The 27,046-nt window shown below is 53.2% G+C and overlaps 1 protein-coding gene across 5 annotated transcripts in view; it reads right to left on the bottom strand.

Annotated features, from left to right (window-relative positions):
• BSN (bassoon presynaptic cytomatrix protein) overlaps positions 1-27,046 on the bottom strand; it is a 96,470-nt gene that overhangs the window by 14,629 nt on the left and 54,795 nt on the right. For all 5 annotated transcript variants that reach the window (XM_037385681.1, XM_037385682.1, XM_037385683.1 and 2 more), the window contains one exon: positions 1,284-1,718. In XM_037385681.1, the coding sequence (XP_037241578.1) occupies positions 1,284-1,718 (435 nt within the window). The remainder of the gene's footprint in view (positions 1-1,283; positions 1,719-27,046) is intronic.

Raw genomic sequence — 27,046 nt, 5'->3', positions numbered from 1 at the left:
GGGGGGTGGCACAGCACATGTCCCCAGGGGCAAAGGTGCTGTAGGACTCATAACTATGTTTAAAAAATTGGGCCCCATCAGCATTATCTCCCCTGACACCTAAGACAGGAAGGCTGTCTAACGGCAATATCGATTTTTTTACTATCCACCACACAGAGAGCCAGCGGCGGCTGAGCCCTGTCCGTCAGCCTTGGGATACCAACGGCCACACGCCCTTCCCTAGGGAAGGGATGCGAGGGCAGAGCCGCCTGCTGCTCTTCCCAGCATGGGGAGAAGCCCAAGCACTGGTAATAGGGGTGGGGGAGTCTGGGGAGGGGGCAGCCGTTGTGCCCCGGCACCCGGCCAGGCTGGTGCGGCAGCACTGAGAGGACAGGAGCTTTGCCAGCAGCCGCCGTGGGGAACAGCCGCCTTTTAATGAACTTTAATTTCTCTGACTGACAGCCCTGCAAAGCAGCCTTCAGAAGCAGAGTGGCCCCCAGGATCCTCGTTAGATGCCAGCAGAAATAAACAGGCCCTTTTAATTGACATTACAATTAGGCAGCACTGGGGGCAAGCCTCTGAGCCACGGGGAAAGTGCCGTCGCACCCGGACCCAGTCCAACATCCTGCCAGCACAGAGGCACCATGGACCTTATTTGATTTTTGGGGGTGTAAGGAGCCTCTTCCCTGGGGGCTACACAACAGCACGAGGGGCAGCCATCCCCTCCCAGCTACTGGGGATCTCCTGCCATGTCCCCTCCCGCGGGAGGCTGTGCCAGCTGCTGCTGGGATGGTTGCTTATGAGGGAAGAGCATCCCAATGCAGCTGAATATTTCCCTGAATTCTATTGAATTTTTAGACAGCTGGGACGAGGAGTTTGAAAAATGCCCACTGCTGCAACATGAAAGGTGAAACAAGTTTTCCATTTAACAACAAACTGAACTGCCCTTATGTTATTTCAAAACAAATCCAAAGGACGGAGGTGACCTGCACTGTTACATTATGCCCAAATTGGTGTCATGCTAATATAAAGAAGGCAAAGACCAGCACACTGCTACAGAGCCTGTGAAGCTCCTAAGTGGTTTGGAAATGCTGAGACAGCAGTGTTTTGAACTCACCAATTCCCAAAAGGCCATTTCCCGAGGCAAATGGCCTCAATGACACAGATTCTGCTCTGACTTGGAATAAACCCCCCCCTGTTTCTGAGCACGGCCGCTGGTGGAGGCATGGCTCAGCGCCATGCCAGCCCTGGGCAGGCTGCAGTCCCCAGGGATGCCCAGAGCTGGATGCACCCAGAGAGCTCACCTCCTGCTCCTTCGCCCGCGGCGCCTCGGGGGGTGCCCGGCTCTCCTTGATCTCTGCCTCGGGTTTGGGGGTTGCGCTCTTTGCCTTCGGCACGGCACTCTCAGGAGCTCTGGAAGGCTCTGGGGCAGCTTTGGGCAGCAGCTTTTCTTCTGCTGGCACTGGGGGCTTCTTCTCCACCGGGACAGGGCTTGGGGTCTTGCTCTGCCCGGCAGCCCGGAGGCTCCTTGCGGGTGAGGGCTGCTGCTCGGGGGCTGCCACCGGCTCGGGGGGCACTGGCACGGGCGCTCTCGGCTGCTGGCTGGCGGCTGGGGGCTGGTGCCGTGGGGAGCCGCTGGGCGGTTGCTTTGGGGCAGGCAGTGGCATCGGGGCAGGGTCACCGAGGCTGCCTTCCAGCAGCCTCTGAGTTTGGCAGTTCAAGCACAGCCATTCGTTCTTCTGCAAAACAAAGAAAGGAAAAGTTCTGAATAAACTCTGGGAGCTTCGTCCCAGCAGGGACCTCTCCAAGAAGTTCAGCAGACGGGACACATGGCGATGGCGCAAAGGACTCAGCCCACTCAAACCAAAGAACCTGCTTCAGGGAGGCCAGGTGGTGAGCACGCAAGCGCTGAAACGCTGGTGCTGTGGCAGAGGGGATGTGCAGCACTGGAGCTGGACCCTACAAACCACCTAAAAAAGGCCAACCACCCAGCTTAAACCTACCCCTACCTTTGTCCAGACCTCACTGATGTTCAGCCAAAGGGACCATGGCTATGACAAAGGCATTTCACACTCTGCCCCACAACACCTCAGCATCACCAGCTCTTTTCATCTCCAGTCTTGTCGGTATTACAGTTTTAAGTGAAATTAAACAATGAAGGCAGATTTCTACCGTAGCTTAACACTTCTCAGGCTCCATACGGCTTTTCTCTCACTCTGGTTTGTTTTCCTTGATACAATAAAGGTTTAATAGCATAATCATAATACTTAAGGATATTTTTTTTCTGGGTTATCAGAAAATGCTGGGTACAAAAGTACGCAAAAATTTCCCAAAGATATTACCCAAAGTACACGCTGTGCAGGAAAAGAACAAGACAATCTTGTCTAGTGAAATTCTCAGCAAGAGCTGTCATTTTATGGCCTGGAAAAAACAGCTTGTGAGCGGGGCTGTGAGTGGCAGATAGCCCATGGGGCTACAGCAGGGGCTCTGCATTAAGAGATCAGAAGCACTTTCCCCCCCAGGTTGTCCAAGGGCTATTTTTACCCACCCAGGAATGTCCAGGAATAGGGCTCTGACATTTCCTTCCCTTTTGATGTTTCATCATCTTAAATCTTTTCGTTTTTGCTGCTAACAGCCCAATATGCTCCAAGTCCTTTTCCCAGAACCCTCTTGCTGACCTGTTGCTCCAGAAGCTCAGGGTGGCCAACCTCGGGGGGCAGCTGGCCCCAGAGGAGCTGTCACACTCTTAGAGATGTGGTCTTGGTCTTCAGCGGGACCAGCCTGGGGCCGGGGCTACAAGCCAGCAGCATCTCCTGGGGCCAGAGTCTCCATGTAGAAGATGAGGTTCACCAAAATGGCCTCAAGGAAACAGCCTCAAGCTGCACCAGGGGAGGTTTAGATTGGATATTAGGAAAGATTTCTCCACCAAAAGGGTTATCAAGCCCTGGAAGAGGCTGCCCAGGGTACCGGTTGAGTCACCCATCCCTGAAGGTATTTAAAAGACTTGTAGATGTGGCACTTAGGGACGTGGTTTAGCAGTGGACTTGGCAATGCTGGGTTAACAGTTGGACTAGATGGTCTTAAGGGTCTTTTCCAATCTAAATGATTCTATGATTCTATTCTACGACCCTAAAAACCATACCTAAGGGATGGCAGCAGCATGACGGGCTTAACACCTGCATCCCACACCCAGGAGTCCCCACATTTTGACAAGATGCTGGAGACGCTTTGCAGCTGGTGGTGGCCAGTAGCAGGCAGTGGTGGTGGGCTTCCCCACGGACACTTCTTCACTCACACAGCAATCTGGCCCAGAAGCAGCCATCCAGCTCCCACTCTCCGGGAGCAGAGGCAGGAGAGCTTCTTCTGTGGAGAAAGGGCAGGTGCGCAACACCCTCCCTCCCAGCCCCACTGCCCCGCAGCAGCCCCTGCTCTTCACACAAACATCTTAAGAATACCTTGGGGCTTTGGAGGGCCAAGAAAAAATAACCCTTTCAGCACGGTAATTTTTAATTACTGCTTAATCAAAGAGAAAGTCTAATTAAGAGGCATGTGCAACCTATTGTATCTTAATGATTGCATTTGCTTTCTTTTATTTCAGAACTCGCTCTCATCCCTATACCTCTGAATCAGATCTCCTCGCCCTGCTCCGCTGTGTAATTATTTCAGACTGCAGAAGGAAATGTGATTGCGTGACACAAACTGAATCCCTGCCTCATGGAAATACGTGGCCTTTTCATTTCTCTTTCAGGAATCCCATTTCACTTCACCAGAGCTCCCTCCCTGATACTAGGAGCACGGGGGAGGTGTGATGCAGAGGGGACAGGCTGGCTGTGCCGGGGCAGAGCTCAGCTCAGCTCCTGCCCTTCACTCTCTGCGACACCATCATGCCAGCTCCCAGCTTGGTCCTGCAGGAACCAGAGAAGATCAGCCCACCTTGAACTACCCAGCCTGCCCCACCCAAGCCCTTAACATGCTCCCTGAATGGGGCATTGCCCATGCTCACGCTGTCCCACCCTGCCAGACCGTGGTGGCTGGGAAGGTCTGGACGAGGAGATGTGCACAGCTGCTTTTGCCCCTCCAGGACAAAATTCAAGCTAAGGATGACCAACGTTGCCCACCAAGTGCCAGCTGCAGACACTGAGCGCTAGTCTGGTCCCATCCAAGGAGATGGCTCTTGTGCCTGTGGAGAGGCAGGAGTCACACATGTTCTGGCCAGTGCCCTGCTGGGACAACCACCATGGCAGGACACCCTCCAGGAGATGTAGCCTCCTACATCAGCATGCTCCTTTTGTCTAGGTGTGCCTGGGTACAGACGTATGTGCTTTGCAGGAGTAGAGGCTCAGGGTGGACACTAGGAACAGTCCCTTTGCCGAGGCAGTGGTGCAGCCTGGGGCAGTCACTGTGGGGTCTCCATCCTTGGAGGGGGTTCAAAACTTTGCTAGACAAAGTCCCCTGTGTTGGTGGCCGCCCTGCTCTGCATGGGAGGCTGGACTGGGGACCCCACACTGTTCCACCAGCACCTCCCTGAGTCCATGCCGGCAAGGGTCACCACCACAGTGCAAGGCAGGCATCAGCAGAGAGGACCTGCTGGTGTCATCTCATCAGGATGAGGCTTAGGGGTCCTCCAGGACCAGCTGAGCACAGGACTGATTTGTGCCATGGGGATCTGATAGCTCCACAGATTGGTCTAAGCATCCTCTCTCAGGTTCCTCCCACCTGTGGCTCCGCGGCCATCCCCCTTGGCAGCTGCCCCACTTTGAGCAGCTCAACCTGCCATCCTGGTCTCGCAGATGTGGCAGCTCAACTCTTCATGGGACCAAACCGGGAAACGGATAAGGGAACGATCTCCAGTAAAAACAGCCCTGCCAAAAAGATTGTGGAGCTTCACTCTGAAATGCCCCTTGCTTTTCACAGCAGGCAGAAAGGCACGGGGACAGAGGGAAGGCAGAAAGTAGGGAAGGTCGCGGGTGGAGCTGGCCCTTAGTCTTCGCCAGCCATGAGACGTGCTGGCCAAGCCCTGGGAAATGCCCAAGATGAGAGACTGGCATATAGTGAGTTTGCATTTTCTCTTCCTGCCTTGTCTTTTGGCACCTCTGGGGTCTCCCAGGCCGGGGAGACCCTTCTGACATCCCAGCACCCTGAGCTTTAGTCTGAAACCCTGTGGAAAATCACTATGTGGTTACAGCCCTGGACGGCAGAAAACAAGCAAAGGGATAACTGAATTTTCCTGAGCCATGGGAGAGCCCCCAGCCCCGTCAGCAGCCAGCACTGCGTGGAGCTGTGTGTACGCTGTGAGTACAGAGCGTGCTGCAGCAGCCAGCGCAGCGTTTGCCATCACATCCTGGCACTTGCTGCAGTGAATACCGCCAGCAGCAGGAGTTGCAAGCTGCCCAGCTCCTACGCGCACACAGCGGGGGGCAAGAAATCCTGCCCGTGGCAGCTGTGGGAAGATGGAGGCAAGCAAAGCTGCCTGTGCCCAGCGGGAACATCGCTGGCCAACCTCTCCGAGCTCATCACCATCTTTAGCAGACCTCTGCAGCCCTATCAACACCCGGCACTACCACCCATCACGCTGCTGGATGCTAAAACCCAAGGGGCTCAGTGAAGATGCTGCATCTGAGGCATCCCACAGCCCCGTGCCAGCACCCCACACTCTGCCAGTGACAAATGACCCATCCCCTCCCACGGCCCCGCAGGGTTATCAGCTCAGTGTTTGGCTATCCCGCAGCACCTCTGCTCCCTCTCAGAGGTATCCGCGCTGGAGCAGCTCCCCCACACGTATAACTTGGCCTTGGGCATTTCCCAGCTAACACGGCCAACAACAGGATTAGGCTGCCCCTGAGAAAAATGCAAACATTCAGCGACTGGCTGATTTGCTAACAGCTTGTAAATCCCCACCGAGATTAACCAGATCCCACAAAGATAATAATAATTAGGCTGTATTTAGTGCTTTGCATGTCCAAACTGTTGGATGCCCAGGAAGTCAGGGTGCCTCTCACCGGGGCGGTAAGCGGGTAAGGAGCTTACAGCAAAGGCACGGTGGCATCTGTCTGTCTCTGTGCTTAAAGATGCTGGAAACCTTGGACCTGACTGGGATGGGGATGGGGGTTTGCTCAGCATGAGGTCTGCTGCCTTAGGATGCGCTGTGGCAGTGGGCATGGGGGTTTAACCACATGGAGCACAAGTGATCGTGACCTGGGGCCGATGAAGACTGCGGCACACGAGGAAGACAGACAGCACACGGGCAACACCGCTGGGATGCAGAGCGGGCTCCAGGCAGAGGAAAGCATCAATAATTAAAGAGAGGGATGAAACCAAAGCACGCCTGATATACCATCTTAAATGAAGAGGCACTGGCACAGCAGGGCATGCTGGAAACTGGCCAGGCAGGCAGGCAGGGGGGTGAGGGTGCCGGGGGGGCTGCCCAGCCCAGCCAGGTTATCAGCTTACACCCCGGGAGGGTCACTGCCCTGACCCCTTGGCTCCCAGCTTTCCTCGCTCCCAAACCACCGGATTTGCAGAGGAGTTAGGGGGAAAGCAGGTTTCCAGAGAAACAGTGCTCCTGCTGGCATTAGGGGCAGGACAGAGCCCCCGGCCCAGGGCAGCCCCCGCCGGAGACGGAGCGCGGGCGGCTTCCTTCAAGGCATCACATCCCAGAGGCAACAACGGTCCTGGGTTTTAATTGCGTACCCCACAAGCGGCACTGGGAAACGCAGGCTGCAGCCACAATTCCCACAGCTCTGCTGGAGGGGCCCCGATTGAAATGCCAATGGCTGCCCGGGGGCTGGGGAGGACTGGCAGCAGCCCTGCTCCCACGGGAGCCCCCGGGGATGCCGCTGCAGCACCCCAGGGCAACACACAGCCGGGGTGCGGGGTCGCCGCACATCAGGGGTCTATGTGTGTGTGTGGGGTGCTCGACTCCCCTCCAAGCTCTGGCATTCACTGGCAGGTGGCCACAGCCGTGCTTGCCAACATGCACCAGGTTTTACCCTGCAATTGTTTTAATTTACTAATGGGCAACAACAAAATTGTAATTAACTAAAATAGAAGTCTTCCTGTGTAATTTTGGTCAATGTTACCACTTGGCAAGTTAATTAAATGCTGAATTCCCCAGCGTTGCTGCTTTTTTTGTTTGGTTTGGGTTTTTTTTAATGATGGAGCCAGCAAGCTTCAGCATCACGGTTGCACATGAACCCCCTATTCAGCAGCTCAGAGGTCTGAGAGCCTCAGTGGGAGCCGGCGGAGCCAGAGGCTTCCCAGATTTCCCTGGAAGCTTCCCAGCTTCCCCAGTTAGCTTCTGCCTGCCAGTTCCACTGTCCCCGTCACCCCTGAGACCCTCACTGTAACCTCTCCGGCTGCCGGGAGATGCATAGCCATGGTCTTCATCCCAGTGCAAAATGCTCCCCACCATACCATCCCTAGGACTCTGTCTGGTTATTTATGTTCTACAGTATTATTTTACACAATCAAAACGATATCTATTAAAATACCAGAACAAAAATCTGTACAAAATAAGATAAGCAGCATGAGGTATAAGTGTCTCGCAAGCCAGATCTCATCTCCCAGCATTAAATGCGGTGAGTCTCACCAGAATATTTCATTTATTTGCTGACAAGTACTGTGCAGGGCTCATCACTGTGACAGATGGGTGCATGGAAAATATGGAAAACACTTCTGGTATCTGAATCAAGATCCAAATTAACAACAAGAACCTCATAAAATCATTTCTCAAGCACTTCTCTCAGCCCTGCTTGCAGGAAACCTCCCGTTTAGGAGGGCTCTTGACATACAGACACCTTCTACGCACCCTCCTGCAGCAGAAGTGGGGGCATCTCACTGTATGATCCCACCTCCCAAGCGCTCAGCATCCTTGTGCTAAGAACACCTCAGCTCTGTCCATACTGTGGATAGTTTTTAGCACAGTTTTAAGGGAAAGGGACTGAGTCATGCTTGATCATTGGATGCCAGGGCTGTTTCAGACCCACCTCAGGCAGTGCCTGGGGTCTGGCTGGCAGGCTCTCCACCCTTTAAGCACCCCTGTGCCCTTTCCTTCCTCTGGCAAAGATGCTCTCTGCCAGCAGCCTCCCCAGGCAAACCCTGGTGCTCATTCCTTTTGGATGCTGCTGCCCAAGTGCTGGCTGATGCTTGCTCCCCTTGGTTTCAGCCCATTCTGAACTCTCCCGAGCCCCTCCAAATCACCCCCCACCATGGCTGGAGGCACCACAGACCTCTGCCAAACCCCTTTGGCCGAGCTGCTGCAGTTTTAGGAGGTGAGGGGGAGCATGCCAACCCAAGCCAACTGGCGCCTCCCTGGGATGCTCACCTATGGAGGGGAGGATGCACATCACAGTCCCGACCACAGTATGCTCACAAAGGGCATTTTTAACCTCCTGTGCCATCAGCAAATAAACCACAGGCCTGGTTTTAGCTCTGCCCCAGCCCTTATCTCTCCTAGGAGGCTGAGGCAGTGATGGGATTTGAAACGAGGAATGCGGAATGCGCTGTGAGGGCAGAAGCACCAGAGATCAAGAGGCGAGATGGAGCAAATGCAGGAGATGCTGTCAGAGCTGCACCTGCGGTGGGAAGACACTGGGGAGGATTCGGGTGGCCCCAGCACCAGGAGGGGACCGAGACCAAGGGGGACCAGAAGCAGTGGGCAGGCAGGGGCAGTCCTGGGGAGCCAGGGGGACAGGCAGAGCTGGCTGTGCATGGCCAGCACTGCACAGATGCACGTTCACACACCGCTGTGGAACAGCCACCTCCAGGACAGGGCAGAAAGCACAGGGTGTGCTGTTGCCCTGATGGTGCCTTTTTTCCCCTTGAAAACACCCTCAAAATCCCACTCAAGCTAGATGCAGAGCTGCCTGAACCTGTGCTTGCTAACTGCTTTAATGCCAGCATACACGTATTGCTTCTAAAGTTTATGCATGTGTGTATGTGTGTGTATATAGATATAGATATATATAAAATCAGTAAATAAAAAAGAAGCACTAAATACAACTCTCAAATGCTGTTCAGCGGAGCAGGTCATGTTTCTGGAGCCCAGCTGGCCACGCACCGATGCCTGCCTGGCTGGGGGAGCGAGGGGGGCTGGCAGGCTCCCCAGGGAGTCACTTGTGCATCCTTCCCGCTGCCCAGCAGGAGGCTGTTGGAGGCAGAGCAGCGAAGATCTACTTGCTCAGCGTAAAGCCACGGGCTCCTAGGACCATCCGCAGGGAAAGGCAGCAAGGGACCACACACACCTCCCTTAGCCGAGTTTCCTTGGCTGCCAACTGCTCCACACTAATTGACTTCATTACCATCAGCTGGGCAAGTATTAGTGCAGGGTTCACAGATTAGCCCAGCTGAAAACCACCACAGTTATTTCAATCCCGTGCTAAATATAGCATTTGACCAAGCAACCCAGTGATGTGTTTTCCAGCATCAGCCTATTCTTATCTGTTCCCCCGGCCTCTGTCAGGCTGATGGAGCCAACAGTCCCTCCCCAGCTCTCTTACAGATGTGTGTGATGTATCAGTGGCCTTCACACTGCAATAATGTGATTAAAAGCAGTGCAGGGTAATGAACTCGCTGGGATGAGCTCTGCATCGCAGGGCTCGTTTTCTGCCTCCCATCTGCTCCACTCCATCCCTCTTCCTCCTCTGTGCTGGGACCTCTCCCAGTTGGAAAAAAGAGAGAGAGAGAGAGAACATGGGAGAAGCTGCACATGACGGCTGAGTGCTGGGGCTGCCATCAGCTGCCGCAGGAGGGAAGGGAAGGACGTGGGCAGCGGCAGCTCCCAGCCCCGGCTACAGCAGCCGCAGGGGAGATGCGGTGTCTCGCACCAGTGCTCCCCCCCTCACCCACCCTGCCCAGCAGGGGCCTGGAGCAGGAGCAGCGGTGCCTGTCCTGCCACCCATCCCCTTCACTGGTGCCACAGGGAGGGAAGGCAGAGCGGAGACAGGAGCTGGGCAACCAGGTGCTGAAGTGGCCACAACAGTCCTGCTCCTGTGGCACCGAGGAGCATCCTCCTCCCTCGGCTCTCCCTTCTCCTTGCCCCTGCACATGCCTCATGCTGGGGAGTGTTTTCCTTCCCTGCTCCTGCCCGCAGCAGGGATGCTCCAGGGATGCACCAGCCCGCCATGGCGGAGGCTGAGGGCCTGAGAGACAGCCCCTGAGGCGCTCCCAGACTCCCACCCTGCGGTTCGATACACTCCATAGCCAGCGGAGGATTATTCCAGCTGAAAGTCTTTGACTGATGCGTAATAGCAACACTCCCCTCCGCTCGCCTTCGAGGAATAGCTGTGCCTCTGCCAAGTCCAGCTTATGCCACTGCAGCAGCCGATGGCTGGGCTGGTGAATGGTGCCGCAGCGGCAGGACAGCGGCGCAAGCCTCCGTGGCCGTAGGAGAACTGCCAATGTGGCTTCTACCAGCACAACCAGCCTGGACTACCTGTGGCTTCTCACCCAGCTACAAACCTCAGCGACTGTAGCCCTGGGTCTGGGCACTGCCACTGCAGGCAGCCCCTCCTGCTGCAGAAGTGGTGATCTGCAGAAAACCAACGGGCTTTTTGGGGCGCTGACCCATGGACATGGGCACATGCTGCTCTGCTCGCTGCTGAGCTGTCCCAGGGCTCCCAGCCAGGGTCCTTCCCAAAGCGGGCTTGATAGAGGCTAGGGGAAAACGCCACCCACTCTTCCATGTTATTAGGAATTGCGGTGTCAGTGTCAAGCTTAGACTAATTTTTGATGTGGTTATTTCGATGTTTTTTCCATGGAGCTGGGAAACAAGCTCACCTTGACTGACTGAATGTCAAGGGGCCAGCTGGAAAACCTGTTTGGATTGTTCGGCTAGGACCCCAGAATAACTCCCCCTCCCTGCTCTGGCATCCACCTGAAGCACCCATGGCCAGCAGCTCCCAGCAGAGCCCAGCTTCGGAGCATCTCAACACCCGCATCCTTATGCAGCCGTAGCCATGAGCCAGGCTCCCCCAACCCACCCCTGCCCCCTGCCCATCTTCAACCACCTCCAAAATTAAGGCAGCTGCTGCAGCAGGAAGCACCTTCTGTATTTTTGGTGCTTAAAAAAAATATCTTTTTGAACGGCAAGAATGTTTCTAAGTCAAAGGATTTAAACTATTTTGCAATCAAGGAAGCATATTTCCAAACGAGCCCGATTGTGAGAGCCTGGGTGCTGTGTGGGCTGTGTGAAGGGGCTGCTAAAAAAGGGTACACAGCTGTCCAAAATTTGGAAACCAGCGCTTTTTCAGAATATATATAGACATCCTCCCCACTCAACATATTTCCTTCCAGTTCATTAGATTTTTTAAAAAAATTTAAAAAATCAGTAGGATATTGAGGAGAGCACTTTGATGCTTTTGTCTTGTCTAGAAGCTACGGGACCAATTCCTAGGGCTGTGCATGAGCATCCATCGCCCTGGGAATGTCCTGCTGAGCATCAGTGCCACTGCCAGGCCTCTGCAATAACACAGACATCCAGCAATAAGCCAGTTGCCATCAGGAATGGGAAGCAGAGACGCCAGCTCCCAGCATGGCAATAGTGGTGGAGATGCATGCAAGCAGGTTTGCCTCGAGACAGCCAGGCGGTGAGACACGGAGGCCAACCACCCTCAGCTGGGACATGGGACATCCTCTGCATTACTATCTGGAGAAAAGAAGATTAGTTTTGGGGCCAGAAATTACCACGAGAAATGCCCATCCTCACTCCAACCCAACAAGTTCACCCACTTCCTTCTGCACCAGGTGATCCCTCAACACTTCGGTTCAGATAAAATACACCCTTGATTTCACATGGTTGCCACCGCTGGGCAGCAGCTCTGATATTTATTTCCACTGTTATTTCCAATCTGGACGTGCTCCCTTTTTTTCCCGGCCATTGGCTGCCACCATGCATCTTCTGCTACCTTGACAATGCATTGCCCGATGCCCCCTTCTGCAGCGAGCCGGTGGAGGCAAAGCTGCCCCTGCCTGGGACAGACTCAGGATGGAGCATTTTTCCAAAGAAGTGGGAAAAACAAGACATCCAGGCTGGGGACCTGAAGGTGCCATTGTGGGAGGAAACGCATGAGCGCAGTGCTGCACATTTAATAGAAAAGGAAAATCACAAAGAGTAAGAAAAATAGGAGGAAGAGGAAAGCAAGCCTCAGACGCTGAAAGCACTTTTCGTTTTCCTTTTCACTGAGCCTTACTATTTCTCCCTGTTTTATCTCAAAGAAAGAGCTAAATTAACTACCAGCTCAGTTCCAAGAGACTGGATCCAAATGGATGAAGAATTAAGAAGATTTTCTGTTCGCAATAAAATCCAGCCAACGGTATTAAAGCAGCAGAGGGTTTGGTCTGGTTTTCAAAGATTAGCTATGGCTGTCCCAAGGAAGACAAGCTCCGATTTTCCTATTTTGCTCCAACATGACGTTTATAAAGCTGTCTGGATCAGTTGTTACAGACCAGACTGCGATGACCATCATTTAACCACATAGAAGAGAGGGACGCGGCTCTTGTCCTCCACTGTGTCCTGGCTTGCCGTCCCCTCTCGCCCACACACAGACCAGTCGCTCCCTGTGTACCACCCCCCCCCGCCACGGAGGACCCTGCCGGGTTCCTGCTCCAGCACTGCCAGGGATGCACCTGCTGAGAAGCTGCAGCTGCTCCACCAGCCCTGCCACTAACATCACCGCACAGCTCCGCATCCAGCATAAAACCCACCAGCACAGAGGCAAGAGGCTATTTTCCCCCTACCGATAAAGAAGTAATACATTGTTCATTTTTGTTTGAATCGATCCAGCCATGCATTGTAATTTACTCCGTGATGTAGTACTGCTTAACAAGATTTATCAGCCTGCCAGCCAGCCTTATCTTTAGCAGTCCCCATTATCGGGATGTATTTCTCAGCCAAGGTTAACAGCAGCAGGAGGATCTCCGAACACCGGCTGCATGATAATAATCCTGCAATAATGCCCGGGAGATGTACATCGGGTCCAGCAGAGCCCGCACCTGGTCACCAGGGGCTCTAACTCCCTTTGGTGCACTGGCATAGTGTAGGTGCAAGGTGTTGTGGCCATGCTGCCATCTCACACATAAGTTTTATATGGTAAGTGTATCCCTCCAGGTACCATTCGAGCCTGTATGCGCAAGATTTCAAGTGTGTAGAAGATAATGCTTGCAAAGAGAAACCTGGCCAGACTCTGCAGAAAACAAATATAATATTCTATCCGTTTTTCCAACAGAATGGAAGAAAATCCAAGAAAAGCTAAGTTTATCAGAGAAGTCTTATTTAGTCAAAACCTTGGTTTTTCGTAGGCACTAGTGTTGACTAAAATATCCAGCCATCCAACTAGTAATTTTCTGCATCTGATAAAAGCAGATTCAAGCTGTCTGATTGCACTTTTTTAAATTGCAAAGAGCCCCAAGTGTCTATCAGGCAGCAGCCACTCACTTCCAAACCAGAAGAAAGTCTGCATCTTCAGAAGCATCAGCTTCCTTCCCATTACAAGCTGTTCAGTCCTCAGTCCCCTCACCCCCAAACCAGTCTAGCAGCAGCACGTGGGGTTTGAATCTATTTCACGCTCACGATGGATCATTTTCAAACCATGTTGGGAGCCATCGGTCACATGGCTTGGAAGCTGAGGACATCACAAACTGATGTCCTGTGGTACCTGCACAGTCATATAATGTTTTCAAAACTTAAAAAACAATTATAATATTTTCCCAGGAGACAACCCTACATCGGCAGGGACCAAAAACCCCATGTGGAGGTGGCTGAGGGTACTCAGGGCTCTGCCGCTGAGACCTGCCAAATCCACCTTCCCATGGTCCTTGCATGTTTGGTAGATGCACCACTGGAGGCGACATCTGCTAATAGTCATCCTCAGCTCTCCCAGGCCCTGCCAGAGAGCAGCAGGTCACCTCCAGGCTCTCCTGGCTGTTTAGTGCTTGGAAAATAAGGCACCAGAGGCCAGGGCTTCACCTTTGGGTGGAGAGCAGCCAGCGCTGCGCAGACACAGGCAGACATCTCGGGGGTCACCTGTGACCCCCCTGATTTCAGCTCTTTGCCTTCCTCTCTTTCTCCATCCTGTTCTGTTTCTATTGCTATGACTCCCTCCAGGATTTCTGCCCCGAAATATGTGTATCCCGAGAGAACTGGACGCTCCGGTTTCTCTGGGCAATGCTGTTTGACCCCATTAAATGACTGCTGCTTCAAAAAAACCCATATACCCCGCTCCAGGCTTCCAAATTGTGAGTCCTGATTTCAGCAGCAGAAATATTTTAATTAAATGAACTACCTTTATGGAATAAATCAAATGATAAGCTTGAAAAATTAACTCTCATAAACTTTCATGCTTCTGTGCAGGTCAATAAACTATTACAGTAAAAGGCTGGGAAATGTTCTAGAAACATGGGTTACTACAACAGAGACAGATGAGCCATTTCAACGCTCAAATTATACACAGCAGCATCTTCCCACGCTCGTGCCTTGCACGCCCTCTGCCATCCCCTCCCTTGCTGCCCACGGCACAGCTGGAGCAGCACGGCCAGCACTTTCCACCCACTGGGGTCCAGCTCCCAGCCCTCCTTGTCAGGAAAGCATCTCCCCGTCCCCACCAGCTCTGCTCATCTTGCATGACTCCTGACCCCACCAAAACGCCCAGAATCTGAGCCGTAAGAGCACACCTGGGGAACCCACGAGCTGCCTACAGAGTGGGTCCGCGCCTTGGTGGGGCCAATATAATTTCCATCATCTTCAAGACTTATTTTAAAACTTCAGCTGATTTTCAAAACCCCCTTATTTTGATGTAAACTTATTTTAAAAATAGCTGATAGCCCCTCAGCTGCCACGTGGTGATTTGATGGTGACCCTGACCTGGATGGATGTTCCCACCAGTGGTGCCAGGTCTCTCTGCGGCCAGGAGGTAGGAATTGGCTACAGGCGCTGGGGTGGAAGAGCCGAGATTTTCCGTCTCAAGAGTAAAAAGGCAGCAAGAATGAAGCTAAGAAGCCAAAACAAAATGAAATGGTGAAGTCCACATAAAATGGTTGCTTTCATATTTTTTTAAAAAAAATCACATGAACGTCTACGCAGTTTAAAATGCATCTGTGAAGGCATTTCCTTCCCCAGCTGCCCTTTTTGCAAAGACAGACAGATGCGTGTGGGACCTGTCAGCTCCCTGAAGCCACAGGAGGAACCACCTCATATAAACCCTTTAAGTAATTTAAGAAGCTCTACTTTAAGAGTAGTTCAGGGCACTGCAGAAACCTGCTCCTCTGAAGGCTGGCAACACTCATCTGATTTCCAGCCTAAAGAAAAACCCAGATCTGTTAAAAATACTGCTGCCTAGCTCTAGTTTGCTCTTTCCCCGATGTCCTATTTGCTCTCAGCAAACAGATGACTGTTGGTCATACTTAAAGGCTCCAAGTAAATCAGGAAATTATGTAAAGCTGGGAATTTCACAGCTCCTTTGCAGACAGCGAGCCCTTTAGGTGCAGTTTGGATGCTCGATCCTGGCAACTAGTGGGATCTGCCGCTGCAGCCCCCTTGCCCCAGCCTGCGAACGCCAAGGAGTGCCGGGCTGGCACTCGGCCACGCGCTCATCCCAGGTGGTCCAGTTCCAGAGTCTGGATGCAGCCCTGGCTAGGACGGAGCCCAGACCTGCAGAGCCACAGGCAAACCCACAGCGCAGGTCCTATCCTTACACCCACATTCACACTTTCAGGGGTTATTCCCAACCAATACTTCATTTCTTGTCTAAACTAGGGGTGGATTTTTTGGAATATTTGTTCTCCAAGTCAAGCAAACCCCACTGAAACCAATGCTTTCCTGCTTCAACAGGCTTGGGAGCCAGGTGCTCTTTGTGCTCCAAACAATTTAAAATATCCTATCCCCCCAAAATAAATAAAACCACGTGTCGGAGATCAGAGACTGCCTGCTAGTTATCTCCCAGTCACAGCACAAACAATAGCCAAAAGCTTCTAGTCATGGCACAGGAAAACACAAAGCATTCAGAGATACCATCTGAAGTTCGCAAAGCAGATTTCTAAATCAAAAAATCCCTCACGCCACTGACAAAGGTGTCTCCATTTCCCCCAGATCCTTCCTTCGGGTTCCAGTGTTTTGTTGTACTGTTTGCTTCAAGGAACCCAGGGCAATGAGGTCTTGAGGCTAACTGTGCAAAACATCTTCTCTCCACTTCCCAGCCTCACCTCTCATCTTGGGTTTGTGCCATGAGGAACGTTAAAGTTGATGCAGGACCTTGCTCTGCCGTGGCCACTTCTGCTGTGGGGCACCGAGCGGCTCCTGTCCCACCTTGCCCCGGACATTCGCTTTGTTGGGTGCAAAGGGTCCCAGAAAATCTACCTGCAAGACTTCATCATGCCAAGGAAGAGGGCGGTGAAGGTGGTCCTATGTCTGTGCTCCTACAGTGACTCCTCCACAAGGAGAGCATGGGAGAGGACACCAAGGGGCAAAGAGAGGCATGAATGACTCGGGCTGTCCTCCACAGACTTAAGGTCTCTTAACAGAGGGTTAATTTCACTTAACTGTTTAAAATTTGGGCAGCTGGTCTCAGCAAGTCATCATCTGCCCCGGGTGTGAGACGAGCACCTTCAGGATGAGAAGCCCAGACCTTTGCAAAGGTACCCTTGGGTACCCTTCTCCCCATCCGCATGGTGAGACAAACCTGAAACCGGAGGGGACAACCCCTACCCGCAGCGGCAGCAGCTTCCCCCAGCCCACAGCAGAAGATGCCCAGTGGAGGGTCCCTGGGTGCTGAGCTGGCACTGGGTCAGCCCGGGCAGGGCAGTGTGGGGCTCCCCACACGGCGCCCCTCATCTGCAGCACGCTGCCTTATTTTAGCAGGTAGAGCAGATGGAAGTGGGAAGCTGAGGAGGCAAAGCAGAAGCAAAGGCTTTTGAAATAAAGCCCCGTGCTCTGCTGAGGGGGTTTGGTGCATTTTGATGGTCATAGCCAGGATGAGCTTTGAGGGAGCTCAATGGTTTGCTGGTGGGGGACCTACATGGAGAGCAAAGAGGGGGAGAAGCCTGCCCCGGTTCCCAAATATCGCTTGGCAGGGACAGCTGGCATCGGCTCACTGAGGCAGAAACAGACCTAAAATAATCCTCAGCAAAGGGAGGCAGAGCCCTCACAGAGTCTTTCAGCCCCAGTGAGAAGGTGCCCCAGCTCCACCGCCTCCTGCCCACGGGGCTGGGGGAACCAGGATTGCTCCCTTCCCTGATGCCGCCATGCGGTTCTGCATGGCTGAGCCTGAACGTCTCCCAGGGCTGCTGCCCAGGGTCTTCCCTGCCTGAAACACAGGGGAAGCTCTGGGGAGAGAGAACCCTGGTTCCTCCTCCTGAGCCCCTGCAGAGCTGAGGACCACAACCACAGCACACAGGGGCCCGTCTAGCAGCAGGTCCCCGAGTGGGGACTCCAGGGTATGTCGGAGAAGACGGTTTAAACCCCACCTGCCCTGTGCCGCGTCCCATCACAGCCCTGTGCCCAGCGCTGGGGCGGCAGCACAGCCCCTGTGCACCCCACAGACCGTACCCCACCAGCACGGCTGCCAGGGTGCTCGCGGGGGTGCTGCCAAAGGCTTCGCAAGGCAGATGCTGCCCACATGGGACCTGGTGAAAGCCACGATGGCCAAGCCTTCCCGCTGTCCCCTTCGCCCAGCTTCATCGTGCCAGGCAGTTTAAAACACCGCGGGGCTGGGCAGGGGAACCCACAACAACCACCGCTGCGTCCTCCCGGATCCCTGCCTCCGCCTCGCCCTCCAACACAGAAAATACAGCTCCGGCAGCTGCGCCTTTAAACGCGTTTCTCTTCCAAATGCCCTGGAAAGTTGTTTAAGTTGCAAAGTATTACCTGGGGATTTTGCATCGGGTTCTTAATTAGCTGAAATGATTTGCTTTGTCAGGGAATGGTTTCCAGGAGCTCCTAAACAGCTTTTAATATCAGCTCTAGGAACAGCCTCAGAAGGGAAAAGCTTTTCTTCTGGGTGGTGAGTGAAGTGCTGGGCTACACCTCTGCCTGCCCGCCCCCCCCCCCCAGCCACACATTTCTGCCACACAAAGTAGTTAAGACAATTTTCCACAATAAGTTTCATATTCCCTTCTGCCAGTGCAGGAGGCTCCTTAGGCTGAGCTTTGCAAGCTGTTACTCCCCTGGGTGCCCAAAGCACGGGCAGGGGCATGTTTAGTTCTTGGCTCCCCGGCATCGCCCTGGCCAGGAATTTCAGCTCCCCACTGCAGGCAGGTGGGAAGAGCACCTGTGTTTGGCTGTGACTGCACCAGAAAGAGCAGGTGACTTTGGATCACACCAGGAATACAAAACAACCACCACTCAGTTTGCAAATAACCTTTTACCTACCCAAAAAGAGGACTTTTTGATACAGAGAGAAGGTGATAGCATTGCCTTTAATGGGTTGCTTACTTATAATTGCTCATTTTGCATACTTTCTAGAAGATCTCACCTCTCCAGGTGACATTTCAAGCCACATATTTAGAAACTCTTGGCAAAGTAAAAAATGATAAATAATTTTGGACATCCTTTCCTGAGAGTGCGGGTACATCAGCTCCTGTTCACAGGAGTGAAGCCATCTCCTGAGGGTATGGCAAAGCCACGGCTACACTCCCTCTTTAAACTTTCATTTTGTGTCCCATTTCTTATCCAGTTTTTTATGCCTGGCCGAGATCACCTTTAAAATTTGGGGGATTTAAAATTAAAATTACTTGGGTGGCAGAGCAGCCACGCCGATGCCACTTGCAGGCATCACCCCAATGCTGGAGGTGACCAGCCCCGAGCAGATGCGCAGGGGGCACAGGACAGGGAAAGGTGCTGGTATTCCCCACCACGCCCATGCTGGGAAATGGAGGTGTTTCCCAGCTACAGCCAGATCTAGCTGAATTAGAGAGAAAAGGATGTTGGGGTGAAATCACGGAACTCCAGAAAAATTATTCCAGCAGATTACTAAATAACTACAGATAAATTTGGATGCAATAAAACCTTGAAATCTGCTGTTTCACCAACAGTGTGCGATGCACCAAACACCGAAGGAGGATGTCACCCAAATGTACCTATGCTAGCACATAATATAGCTAGCACATTATATAGCTAACACATTATATAGCTAGCACATTATATAGCTAGCAAGCCTGAAAAGAGCCAAACAGGATGGCAGAAGCTGTCCCCAGGGTGGTTATTTTCTGCTATTTAGTGCTGGCGTTTGCACAATAGGAAAACTTTTTCGAGAGAAATACAGTTTGTATTGGAGCAATCGATATCCTCAGAAAGCAGGTGAGCCTCCAGAGACACCAGAGCCCCTCCCCAGCCCGGCCCCCCGCCCCCTCCTCTGCTTTGTGAGCTTCTCAAGGGACCTTACCTAAAACCTCCCCTTTTTCTCAGGGAATGATCACACATTTGATGGAGTGTTTTGTCCTGCAGGGCTTCTAAGTATTGCCTACGCGATCAGATCCTGCTCCAACACACCCAGGTTAACCTCATTTAGTTATGGCTGAGGCCAGAGCAGGGGCAGGAGAGGTGGCCGCCTGTCCCTGCAGAGCCACACTTTAGCCTTGGGGGAGGTGGGATGTGCCCATTGCCCCGGAGCAGCCGTGCCCAGGAGGCCGCTGCAGGCACCAGCGATGCGGCTCGATGCTGAGCCCTGCTCCTGGCAGGGCTCCCTGAGCTCAGGCATGGCCGTGCGCTGCAGGACGGACAGTGGGGCCACATGAAACCCCCTTGCCCAAACACTGCAGTAGAGCTGTCACCACCATTTTGGGGGTCAGACCTCGCAGTGCCAGAAATAACAGGTAGCAAAGCCAGAGGCAAGAGGGGAGATGCAGACGCCTCTGGCCCCAAACACAGGCACTGGCCTGCAAGTCACCAAGCACTTCAATGCGCAGCAGCTCAAGCACTGGACAAGCCTTTCCACCCACTCACTGGAGCAGAAACGGGATAAAAATCAAAGACGGAAAAGAGCGTAATTATTGCAGGATCAAGCACGAGCATCTATGTTAATGCCTGGGCTTGTAATTACAATCACTTATGTTAATAACTGCACCTCCTAGCTAATCCCTCCTACACTTCTGATTATTGGAGAGGAGCTGGTTTACAACCTTACGTGAAAGATGAGACTCTGGAAGTATCGGGCTTTATATGAAATCCCGTATCAGCACTGAGGATGCTGCAGCATGGCTTTCAGGCTGCCCAACAGAGCAGCTGCTGCTAGGCACATTTTATAGGTGGAAAAAAAAGAAAAAAAAGAGATACGTAGGAAAATGAAGCTGTTTCAGTTTACATGGTAGGGGCAGAGATGATGTTCTGCACCGAACAGGTTCGCTGAAATCTGAGAAAAGAAAAAAAGCACAGAATGCAGGGACGTGTCTTTCCCTCTTCTGCTCTGTGAATGAAACACGTGCGGAGGAAGCCAGGATCCACAAGATCAAGGAACCTGGACACAACGACAGTAGGTGTGCAAAGGCCTTTAAGCAGATGAAAAGGCAGATGAAGCCCCTGGAGGGGTCAAAGTGCCTGTAAAGGTTTGGTACCCAACTCCTCCACACACCAGGATGGGGGTCCCCAGAAGCCATCCCAAGGATCTTCTTTGGGAGAGCAGAAAATAAGTATAAATAAATAATAAAAATAAAACAGTTTCTCATGTCTGGGCTTTTGCCAGCCAGCACCTGGGCACCCCGCTTCTGCAAGGATCTCACACCTCCAGAAACCAAACTGTCCCTCTGAAACATTTCCCTCTCAAGCTAAGTGGCAAACGTCAACCGAAAAGGCATTTTATCATGCATTTCCAGTCAGTTCCTGATCCCTGTGTCTGAAAAATCATTCAAAAGGTGGCTGTGAGGTGACCACGGGCTATGCTAACAGGTCTACCACCAAGACTGAAAATCAGCCCGGATAATTTAAGAATGAAATGTGGCTCAAAATCTCCGATCAGAGACCTGCATGGGCTCAGAGCCTTGGTGTGCTTCAAAGAGACTTCTTTCATTTTCTGTCTCACCTTTGCATTTACTTTTGCTGCAGGCTGGTACCACCCAGCTTCCCCAGTGCAGAAGCCCAGTAAGCCTGCCAGGAGGCCAAGGAACCAGCCAGCCACTTGGTGCACACACCCCCCCCCCCCCCGCTCCATTTGGCTTATTTTCTTTTAACAGGCTGTGAGGTTTTATTTTTATAAATAAAAGGCTGAAGTGCCCTGGCTCACGCTGCATGCTCCTTGCTGCCGCCTGCACCGCCCAGCGAGAGGATCACTGCTGGGCACATTGCACCACAGCTCTCTCCAGTCCCGGGCACCGCAGCGCAGAACCCCAATTCCCCTGACAATATTAATTATACAAGGCTGTATTTCAATTTCAACCAAGGAGAAAGGTCCCGTTTCATGGGAGGCCAGAGGTTAGGCTGCGATGCAGGGAGACGCAAGGAGAGGGATGATGGTGAGGGCTCAGCTCTCCACCTGGCACCTCCTGGCAGTGCCAGCGCTCCAATGGGATCAGGCTGCGTCCCTTCAGCAAAGCCCCGCGGCCATTTAACAGAGAATGGAAACAAACACCCGGCTGACTGACGCCCCAGCGCTCACTTGCAGCCACACTAATAACGCTGTTTCTTTGCATAGATTTTCTCCCCTTGCCCAGCGGCGTTTTCTCCAGCACTCAATGTACTTCTCAGGAGATGGGATCTCACAGTCCTCACCTCACATGGCTCACACACGTAGTCAGGAAAATAGGGCATCCCAGCACATGGCAAGGTCTGAATGGTGAACTACGTGGTACGGGAAACATTATTAAACCAGGGTGAAACCCTGCGGTGGTTGAGTTGTAGATGTCATAAAACTGCCTTTTAGGTCCTGTTGGCCCTTGGAGAAGGATGCAGCCTTCACTAACATGCACGTGGCTGATGGAGGCTTGGGCTTGCTTCAGCAGCAGGGTATCAATGTGACTCCAGCACCAGGATGCTGTGCTGCCCACACGGGCTTGCCCTGCCCTTGGGCTTCACCAGCAACAGTTTTGACATGGAAAGGAGGGAACAGACAAAAAAGCCTGACCTGAGCTGGCAATGACCACCCCCAACACATGCACATGCAGCTGGTAATCCCATCATCAGCCTCACCGCTGGCTGCTTCCCCAGCACACCCACAAACTTCACCATCAGCAGCACCTCTCCCTACTCTAATTTTGTTCCATGGAACTTTACAGATGCCAAAGACTGTAGGATACAACTGCAAAACACCACTGGGCTCACTAGGAGAAACGATGGTGCTTTGGAAGGTGGATCAACACCAGCAAAGTCAGCCCGAGATGCTCCCATCACAGCTGGAAAACTGAGCATCTCCACTGCAGCCCAGCCCTAAGCTGCCTCCTCCTCAACCCACTCAGAAATCCAGTGTTACAAAGCTAATTAAATGCTCGATTAAGTGTCCCAACATGTTTCCAAATAAAGTACTAACACGGCATGTTATAAAAAAAAAGAAAAAAGAAAAAAAAAAGAGAAAGCAAGCTCCAGGTTGTATAATGGCCTGCAAGCACATCACGATAATCTGTGCCTGCTTCCAGGGGGTGGAAATAGGAGCTGAACAGCCAAATCCCCTCACTACCTCCAATAAAAAGAGCCATTTCTCCTGCCCACTGCACTTCAGACCAAGACTGATTTATGTGGTCTCACCAGCCTTGCCATCTGCTGCTGGTACCTGCCTGGGGACCGTGCACCCCCACAGGGCTGCTCAGAGCACACTGCTCCAAAGGTCCCCTCCAATCTGACCCCCTTCACAGACTTCTTGTCTTCCTAAGAGCAGTGTCCACCCCAGGCAGATGTTCTCCATCTCCACCAGCAACCCCTCCTGTGGGCAGGGGAGAGGTCTCATGACACAGGAGCCCACACACCCCACCAAGCAGCAGGGGTTCAAGGGTCAGTGCTACCACATCCCACTGGCCCCCAAGAAATCATCCTGTCAAGCTGAGCATCACAGATGTGATCGAGGTGACACTGCCCCTAAAGCAGACGTGGTCTGTAATCCTATGTGGTGTGTTTGGGGGCCACCAAGCATCACCAGCCCAAACCCCTCTAATCCCACCACCGCCTTACCCAGGGCAGAGATGGCAATAACCTACTGATGTTGGGTGCCACCCCTGCGCTGGCAACAGCTCCTGAGCTTCTTTAGCCACTGATCATTCAACACAAGATGCAGCAGGAGCAAGAATGAGGGTCCAGGCTGTCCCCATCCCACTGAGAGCCCCCATGCCTCCCCTGTAGCATCACACTCTTCCTCCCCTGCTTTCCTCCACCATCTGCCGCTCTTTGCTGCATCTGGCACACCTTTAGGAGGATGCCACGGGAACATCTTGCTTTGCCTCCATGCCATCTGTGTGCCAGAACAAGGTGTCTGCTGAGATGGGCATCAGCTCCCTGCGAGTGGGGCTCGTCTGTTGAGCTACGAGGTTGGTCCTGCAGTGGACGTCAGTGACACTGCCCACAGCAGCAGCCAGGCAGGGGGCTCCTCGAGGCACGAGGCTCCAGGGCTGCCCCACCAGCACAGCTGCCGGGTCTGACTTGAAGACTGGAGTTAGAAAATCCTGTGCTAGAACCAGGTACACCTGAGTTCTGTGAATGAACTGGGGTTTTTTGCTCTCCAGCACTCATTTACAAAAACCTTTCCGACATCCATAAAACGCTATGGAAGCTTTAGCTCATCCTGCTTCCTCTCCGCGCTTCTACTTCACCTATTTTTTCTGTCTTCAACCTTTCATACGTACAACAGTAACTCTTTTCAAAGCTTCTCAAGGTCAAGAAAGTCCCTAACAAGGCGCCTTAGGGCAGTTATTGATCTTCTTTCAGTCTTTCTGAAACTGTGAAACCTCAGCCGGGAGATGGAAAGTTACTCAGGCCCTTCCCAGGTTGATGAATTTTAATATTCATGGCACCCGACTCATGAGAATATCAAATCCTCTCGCAGTGATAGCCCTGTACGTCTGTCTGTGTCCCTGCTGCAAGGTCACAGTCCCCTCCATCTACTCAAGGATGACTTGAGTGAGCTTCTGAAGGATAAGTCTGTGCCATGAAAGTTTCCTGAGCAGAATACCATCACCCCTTAGAAGCAGATATGCAACACCTACCCAAAAATATTGTCTGCTGGGAAGAGCAATCAAAGCTTAGCAGGGGACCAGAGCTGGCATGAGGACCTATCCATGTTATATGGGCAAAATGGGTTTCCTTAAACTATTTCTTGGCACTTTCTAGGAAACACCATGATCGATACTCACAGATGAAGTTTCACTGTCAAGTAAGGCTGAACTAAATCCACGCTGCTGCCTAACGGAGCAATACCACTCACCCTCTGCCTTCCCAGCCTGAACCGCGGCAGGAACCAGCAGAGCCTCCCTTCCGCTGGCTGCTGTCGCTGGCCCAGCTCAGCAGGGCCAGAGCAGCCCCCCCTCTCCCCCAGGGCTTGCAGGCACCACCTTGCCCACCCACCCACACCGCTGCCTGCTGCAGGAGCAATGGCTGGTGCTTTGCCACCAATGGCAGCGAGCAGTGCTGCTACAATCCACTGCAAGGCACCAGCTCTTGCAGGTTTGCCTGCAGCACCCTCTAGGAGAATACTGGCCTGTGGGTCTTCTTCACCCTGCCTGGTGGTTGGGAGCGGGCTGCCATGCCCGGGCAGCGGCTGGCACGCTGGGGCAGCGGTGTGGGCAGCCACCCACCCTGCAGCGAGGCGGCAGCTCCAAGAGCCAGCATGGCAGCTGCCTCCACTCTGACAGGCTGTTAAGAAGAGCACTTATGGTGGAGACAGGTATCACATCTGCCCTGGCACCCACCTGACCTCCAGCACCACTGGTGGGCCCACAGCACCAATACTGATGCCCCAAAAGCCAAAGGGCTCCCTGTTTTAAGCCTGACTTTTTGCACTGCCTGCTCCGTGGTGAGCACTCAGGCTTTTCCTCTTGACATACCTGTTGGCCTTCCTGGCAAGACAGCTCAGGAGGACACCTGGGCACTGGTGGCCCAGGCAGCTTGCTAGCCCAGGAGCGCAGCGATACAACAGGCAGCAGCCCCAGGCCCTAGGGCACAGCAAATATGCTTTGGAAAACCAGCCTGCCATCAGGGAAGCATCATTCACTTCAAATACATCTTCATTTAGAAGCGAGGAAGGCAGAAATCCCTTTGCTCGCTCAGCCACTGTCACCCCTCTGAATATATAGCTTGGTTTTATGAACCATTGAAAACAATCTGCAGGCGCGGGCAGTGGCTTTCGGCAAAGCATTAATCAGCAGGGTTCACGTACGGCTAACATTTGTCCGTTCATAACATAACTGCGTCTAAAGGAGGAAAGCAATCTAGAGCTCTGGGGTTTTTTTCTGATTAAAGAAAGGAACAGCAATTCTTAAGATAATTTTCTAAGGGGCCAGAAGCTGCGAGCAGGCTCAGCAAGGCAAAGCCCACCATTTGGAGTAGCCCTAGAACCTCCAAAGACACCACCAGAAGACAAGAGCCTGCAGCAGACAGGGAGGTCCCATCCCGTGCGTTCCATACAACATCCATCAGTGGGGTCCGGGGGGGCTGCAACAGCCACAGAAACAGGGATCACACGCGTGGGACACCTGCGGGTGCTGTGCGTTACCCACCTAAGGGGACTTCACTCCTAATTCAAAGTAGTCCGCTGGGTTACACATCACCACTGACCCCTGGCCCCACCTCAGCCCCAGGTTTGCAGAAGGAGCCGGCGGGGAGCCCGGCATTGCCCAGCCCAGCAGCCAGAGCTGGCTTAATTACAGCGGGTTAAGCGGCACAGAAAACTCCTGAGTCACAGCAAGCTGTTAATTACCAATCCGTAACGGGATTTGAGGGCTCACGCCGGTGAAACCGACTTCATCTCATGCTGTCATACGCAGTGGTCTCTGTTTGACTTAAGTTTATGTGACTGACCTGAATATTTATACCCCTGGGGCTGGGGGACTTTTTTAAAAATCATGATTTCTACACAAAAATCCAGGAGAAACCCAGCAATTGCTGCACTCTGTGGCCCGCATCTCTGGGGCCTGCAGGGAACTCAGGGGCCTAACCCCCTGCCCACCCTTCAGACGGCACCTTGCTCCTCCTGTCCCCAGAGAGGGGGCCCGGCCGAGCCCTGGGGACCCCGCCAAGCTGTCACCGCAGGATGCTCGATCTCAGGGGAAACAGCCTCAAAGGGGTGACTGGCAACAGCTGTTCCCTGCTACGTCAGGGCCACAGAGCATGCCCATCGGTGCCCTTCAGCCCTCTGAGCCCAGCAGAAATACCAGGACCCAGACTCCTATGGACAAATGATGTCTGCAAACTTCAGGTGCCTGTCCCCACTTGTCACCCACCCGCCCCATCGCCACACGCAGGCAGGTGGCTCCTTGGGAGGGGGGTCATATGAAGAGCATGACACGGAGGAAGGGCAGGGGGCTCTGCGGGCGGCGAGCTGCTGGATCCTCCCCCCAGGCACTGCCTGAGCTCTGGAGGCAGGTTTTTGGCAAGGCACCCATACCCTGCTTTTCCCCTGGAAGAAGGTGGCGGGGGTGCCCAGGAGCCGTGCATGGCCCCAGACGCCAGACTGGGGCTGGGATTGCCACCCTGGGACAGCACTGAGCTGGAGGCACTCTCTTAACCCGGCTAATCCTCTTTGACCAGGAGCTACCAGCTAATTACATTCCCAGTGAGACACGGACCTTTGGGAAGGGGGCAGGGAGGCACAGCACACCCGGGGGTCGAACACCGGCTCAAGGCTGCCGGCCCCCACCCGCAGTGAGGCAGGAGCCCGATGCTCCTCCCCACTCACTTTCTTCCTCTTCTATGAAATCCATGTGCTGACACCAAAATAATTTGGGCACCAAACCTTTCCTCAGCCCCCCTTCTCTAACCCATCCTCCAGCTGCTGGCAGCACCCTGTTCTGCACAAAGGCTGATCTCACGGAGGTTTTTTCCATCTAATTAAACTCCCTTTTTCACAGGCATTCCTCCCTGCAGCCAAGCACAGGAGCTGCCACGGGTTCCTTCTGCAAGTAGGGCAGGCTCAGCCCCATCCTTGGTGTCAGCATCTCGAACCCGAGTGGC

The sequence above is a fragment of the Falco rusticolus genome, chromosome 4, assembly GCF_015220075.1.
Source record: "Falco rusticolus isolate bFalRus1 chromosome 4, bFalRus1.pri, whole genome shotgun sequence".
NCBI lineage: Eukaryota > Metazoa > Chordata > Aves > Falconiformes > Falconidae > Falco > Falco rusticolus.
This window is presented reverse-complemented; position numbering and strand designations above follow the sequence as displayed.